Source organism: Epinephelus lanceolatus, chromosome 10 (assembly GCF_041903045.1).
Source record: "Epinephelus lanceolatus isolate andai-2023 chromosome 10, ASM4190304v1, whole genome shotgun sequence".
NCBI lineage: Eukaryota > Metazoa > Chordata > Actinopteri > Perciformes > Serranidae > Epinephelus > Epinephelus lanceolatus.
Window position 1 is genome coordinate 14,194,290 of NC_135743.1, and position 6,000 is coordinate 14,200,289.

The following is a 6,000-nucleotide window of genomic DNA, read 5'->3' on the forward strand; positions in this document are numbered from 1 at the left end:
CTTCCTGCATTACCACTGAACAGCGGTATTGCACACAAATCTTGCTGTGCTGAGTGCTGAGTCATTCAATATGAACTTAATTCCTTGGATACTCGACCGGCTTTTTATACACCCACAAGCATGCAGATACTGTCAAGTTAACAGACTTATCTGTGGAAGAGTTAGACCGTAGAAAACATGTCACACACAATTTTGAGTTCCTCCTCTTCCCTCTGGACAGACATACAGGCTCTTTAAAGGCTGAAGCAACAGATGTTGGTTTTCTTATTCCCAGAGCAAAACTACAGATTGAATAATGCAGTCCTGTTACCTGCGTTTGCATCCTAAGGGCAGAGTTTTATGGTGACTGTAATGTTTGTTTTCCTGCATTTTGTGTGTTCTGACTGCTTGCTGTGCAAATCGACTCCCCTACCAGCCTAACAAACAAACAAAATAAAGATTTCTCTTCTCCGCACACACACACACACACACACACACACACGTACAGTATAGATTAACTGCATGTGTTAACGCATATTTTATGCATAGTCCCTACATAAATACACAGACAAATACACATACAGACAAAAACTTAACAAATGCAAATTATTTCATACAGGCACACTGCATGATACAGTTAAGATATCCACATCCTATCATGCCCTGTGGCTTGTATAAGGGCTGAGCAGACCCAGCTGACCTTGATTTTGAATCAAGATTGCATTACAACAAGGCTAAGAGTCTTCAGTGATGCTATCAGCACTGTGAGGCTGTACTTAAGCATAACAGTGCTTTGAGCTGAATGCTAATGTAGGCATACTACGATGCTCACAGTTACAAAGCTAGCATGCTGATCTGATTTTTAAAGGGATGGGTCAGTGTTTTTTAATTAAGTGAGGTTGTATGAAAATAAGTTTAAGTGTACACTATATTTAGAGTATTTATACCACTTTCTCTTGCCATCAGCCAGCCCTTTCTGACAGGGAGCTAAAGCTGTTATCTTTGTTCTCTTCAAAGCTACCACACCAAGCACCGGTCTCACTCCAAAGTTGTCAAAAACCGGCACTTGGTCAGTGACTTAAGGCGTCAGACACTGACGAACAAAGCTGTCCTTTCATATCAGCATGATACGTGGCCGGTTATAGTTTAATGCCGGTCAGCGGCATCAAGGGGAAACACAGGGATTAAAGGGGTTAAAGCAGCAGAAGTCCAAGAATGGGATGGGTGGTGGATGGGTCCAACAACCTGCTGATGGAAAAAAGTAAATTTGCGGTGTTGTACCAGGGAAGTGCGTTTATTTTAAGATACTGTATGGAAACTGTACATATCCTGTATAAACGGAAGTCTATTTTAAAAACAGACAATGCATGTAACAAGCTGAAGTTGACATTGCGTCCCTGAATGTCAAAAACCAAAGCACACAGGGTACCTTGCATGTCATAGCTCGATGTGGACGGTCCATGAACAAACGTCGATATATGATGAGGTCGGAGAGAGAATGTGTTGACCAGGCGTCTCTGACAAAAACAAGTAATTTTACCTCTCAGAACACAGGAGTTGCTGGTCCATCACTGTTTAAAGCAGTTTGTTTGTGTTGCTGTGTGACTTAAGTGTTAAAGAATTTGTTCAGACTCACCGAGGTCACACAACAGCTCAAATAAACTCACTGATCAAGGCAGTGGTAGACCAGCAACTCCCATGATGTGTGAACTACAATTATTGTTTTTGTCAAAGGAGTGTGGTGGCTTTTAAGAGGGTGATATACTGGCTTCAGGCCCCCATTGGAAAGGGCTCTTCTGAAAGCAAGAAAAGGCAGTGAAAATATTCTAAATGAAGCGTACACCTTAACTGATATTGATATTTTTGTATGGCTAAAATATGTTTTGCTGCTGCATCCATCCACAGCAGTACATTGCTTAGTCTCCATGGGTACCCCTGTCCACTGCTCCAAACTGATGGCATGCTGACCACCATCTACTGTATATAATACACTGGCTGTGGATAAATACCACACTTCAAATAATCCAAACTATCCCTTTAACAAATCTCAGTTTAGCATGTTTACATGCTCACATTCGCCATTTACTGTAGATGAAAACGTCATTAGTTTTTTGCATGGATTTCACTCTTTAAACCACAGAATTGGACAAATTAAAATTTTGACCTGATGACACTGCTGGATGAAAAGTTAGGGGATGACTACAGTGACTGCAATTAATCCGGATCAAAGTGGTGGATTAAACAACCGACAGACCAACCGACACAGACTGACAGAGCCATCCTCAGAGCTGTGTTGCTAGCATGGCCAAAAAGTGACTTTGAGAGAATGTTCATTATTACTTTGGCAGAAGCTTCACTCACAAACTGCTCAGTATCCCAATCAGAGCGTGTGACAAAGTGACATCTGTGTTTAGATTGGTGGGAAAGACAACATGTGGGAGTTTACCACCACCATCATCAAACAGCAAATGAGGGAATATGTTTTAGAAATGGTGTTTATTCCTTCAGTGGAGTTCAGGGACTTGTAGAATCTATGCCAAGGAGCACTGAAGCTTCTGGCAGCCGGACTGTGCCAACACTGATGATATATTTTCTCTCTTTCTTTCCTCCCGTTTTTTCAGAGCGGCACATCTGCTGTCCAGGTACCGCCCTCGCTGTCCTATTATTGCCATCACCAGAAGCCCACAGGTACAGTCTGCCTCTGTGAACCAGCACTGCATTTGTCTTGTCTGAAACACAACTTAATTGTTGATGACTCACTTTTTTTTTTTAAACTAAAGAGTGTGTTACAGTCAATATTTACTCTGGCAGTCTGCTGTAAATGGTGCCAGCACTAAAGACGTCACATTGGTCTGGGTGTATTTATGTGTCACATTTTATTGGAGTGTATTCCTGTTTTTATGGGACAGTTGTTTTAAAGCATCTGCTCAGAGCACCAAACGTGTCACAAATCGCTTTAAAATAGATCATAATTACCTAAGATGAGTCATGTGGAGTTAATCCATAAGATCCCCCTCCATATGCTGAATGCTCCACATGGAGGTCAGAGGTCAGGGTCAGATTCAGAGCAGCACATCTGGACCAGGTGTGGACACAGTCAGCACACTGGATGGCTGCTTGCGTGGGGGCATAACCCTGCTATCCTACTTATAGTAACACCCATAACTTCTTAGATCACAGGATGGTCATTTTAAATGTCGAAACCTTTATTTATACAGTGGAAACATGACTGCAAACTAGAGGAAAGGTCATGAGATCTTTAAGATCATTAAGATCTTTAGAACATTAATGGGTTCAACCTTATTCTGCCCTTTACATTGTATGTAAATTTGACATTTTGGGCTGATAGTGTTGCTAGAGAAACGCTTATAGTGTCCATAATGGAAAGTTTAGTCCTCAGGGGAGCATGAATATGCATTTTAAATTCTGTGATATTTATATATTTAAAGGAGCTATTTGTAAGAAATCTAAAGCAAATAGTCACAAAATCCTCCTAATATGTCACAGAGACTAAGGAATAATGTTCATATAACATACTGATCTCACCGACAACAATAGTACAGCCAGAATATTCGCATTTTAAAAAAAATTTACGGTCCGCAAATCATGTTTATGTTTTGAATTTGTGTTTTGACCTGTTGCGCCACCCACCGCCGTCTACCAGTCACGCAGTCAGCAGAGTCTCAGCATCAGTTATAGTTATGACTAAGCTACAATGGCTGACGGTGCGACTAAACCCAAACGACCTCATTTTGATTCCCAAAAACGCCAAGACAAAACTCGAGGCAAATCGAGGGTCTATATAGGATATACTTTTGAACAGTGGAGATGGTTGAAAGCGGAGAATAATTTGAAATCGGATGTCGAAGTGGCTACTCTTCTCCTCGACAGGTAAGCTTTAGCCAAAGTTGGCTAACTAGCATCATAGCTAGACGGGGATGGACATTTCAAATACTTTCAACTGTTATTCATTTTTGATCATATATTGTAGCCCATGTGCAGGTGGGTCATCGACCTGACTGATTTTTTTTTTTGAGAAACAAGCAGGACCTGTTGCTTGTGTTAGCACATTATGGCAGTGGTTCCCATCTGTTCAACCCACGGGGTCCAGATTTCTCCTTAATTATTAGTCCGAGGTTCACACAGTTTGATTTATTCAGCGTTTGGACATGTCATCAAGCTAGTTTGCTAATTTACAAATTTGACCTGTTTTCAAGTCACTTGCAGTCCATTCAGAATGGATCCATGACCCATCTCTGGACCACAACCCACTTTTTGGGAACCACTGCCTTATGGTATGAAATACACTGCCAATGTTGTTTCAGCAAGAGAAAACTACAACATCATTTATGCGACATTAGGGTGTGCAGTCTTTCTAACTGTTGAGTTCAGTATCTTGCCTAAGGATACTTCTACAAGCAGACCCTCTGCCCTTCTTCCGATTATTGGACGAGCTGCTCTACCTCTGAGCCACAGCCGCCCCAATTTAATGTAATCACATTTCCTGGGACAATAAAGCCCTTCAAACTGAACTGAATTAAAACCCACGTATTAAGGGCTTGCGTGATACAACAGAGTCTTCAATACACCACTGTTTCTGTTTGAATAAATGCTCTGCTATGTTTTGTCGGGGCTGAATACAGCCGAGGTCGCATGGTGGTCCACTGGAAAGAGAGGGACTTGGCGTCTGTATTAATATTGTGCAGTCAAAAACGAAAACAGTCGAGAACAACTGTATTAGTTTAGTTAAGGTCTGGAAAATCTTGAATGGACAGATGAACCGAAACAGATTCACCTGAACTGAGTACGTCTCTGTCCTCTCCCTCAGGTGGCCCGTCAGTCTCAGCTGCTACGAGGAGTGTTTCCTGTCCTCTTCCACCCTCTGCCTGCTCCCGTCTGGGCCGACGATGTCGACAACAGGGTCAACTTTGGCATGGACATAGGTCAGTGTGTGGGAGAGCTGTTTTGTCTGCTTGTGCGCCTCCATTACTATGCACATTTATATGCTATTATACTGTCTTACTCACACACACTTTTCTTTTTCCCCCGCAGGGAAAGCAAGAGGATTCTTCAAGTCGGGCGACATGGTGATTGTGGTGACGGGCTGGATCCCAGGGTCGGGTCACACTAACATTATGAGGGCAGTCAATGTCCCGTAGACAACCTGATGTTATCTGACTTTAAATCTGACTGAAATGCTGACGGTGAAAACCAAAGAACCCCTTTTTAAATAAAATGATAGCAACCGTCTCTTATAGAATAACCAAAGCATTTTAACAGCATCATCATTGTTATTTAAAGTCAGGGTTAAGGTAGAGAAACACTTGTCACTGGAACTGGTCTCATAAATGTTGAACATGTGTGTCTTGAAAGCGATGACTCCCTCCAAATAAAACTTGAACTTTTGCGTTTAACTTGCTGTTCTTCTATTCCATACCGAGACTGAAGCTTCACTGATTGAGCCGTCCAGCCTCCCCTTCTCATCTGTGTTATTTGTGGGACGAATACTGAATTGAAAATGAACATTGTCTCTTTGCCTGCCATTGTTGAAGCATATCATTATCGGTAGCCTTTACAGAACGTGAAGATAAGGCTTTCATCCTTGTCCATAGTCCTGAGCTTATCTCTATGATGGCGCAATTCTTTGAGCTATTATGAGCCGCGCCAGGAGATCTCGAGATGACGGGTTACTGAACTACATCCTTTTGTCCACTGAGATGACCCAGATGCCGACATCTGCCTACTGTTCTCTCGTAAACTAATTATATATCTGCTCCTGTGTGGGGCTTTCTCATGTCTGATGGTCCTTTACATCCCCGCCTTTCCTCTGCAGGCTTCCTCCTTCTTTCACATTTCCTTTCCAGCTCTAATGCGTCTCGAATCCTCCCACCTTAGATTACCTATTCTCTTTCTGTCCATCACATCCACATATTTGCTCACAATGCGTGTGAATGTGTCTGTCACATCTACAACATGCAGTGAGCAAATTTCTGGGTGGTTGGCTGGGTGACATTTTGTTTT

At 42.2% G+C, this 6,000-nt stretch overlaps 1 protein-coding gene across 3 annotated transcripts in view; it reads left to right on the top strand.

Moving 5' to 3' along the window:
• Window positions 1-5,393, top strand: part of pklr (pyruvate kinase L/R) — a 28,281-nt gene extending 22,888 nt beyond the window's left edge. For all 3 annotated transcript variants that reach the window (XM_033641685.2, XM_033641684.2, XM_033641683.2), the window contains exons 10-12: window positions 2,601-2,667; window positions 4,808-4,922; window positions 5,032-5,393. In XM_033641685.2, coding sequence (XP_033497576.1) covers window positions 2,601-2,667; window positions 4,808-4,922; window positions 5,032-5,138 — 289 coding nt within the window. In that variant the 3' untranslated portion in view covers window positions 5,139-5,393. The remainder of the gene's footprint in view (window positions 1-2,600; window positions 2,668-4,807; window positions 4,923-5,031) is intronic.
• The last annotated feature ends 607 nt before the right edge of the window (window positions 5,394-6,000 follow it).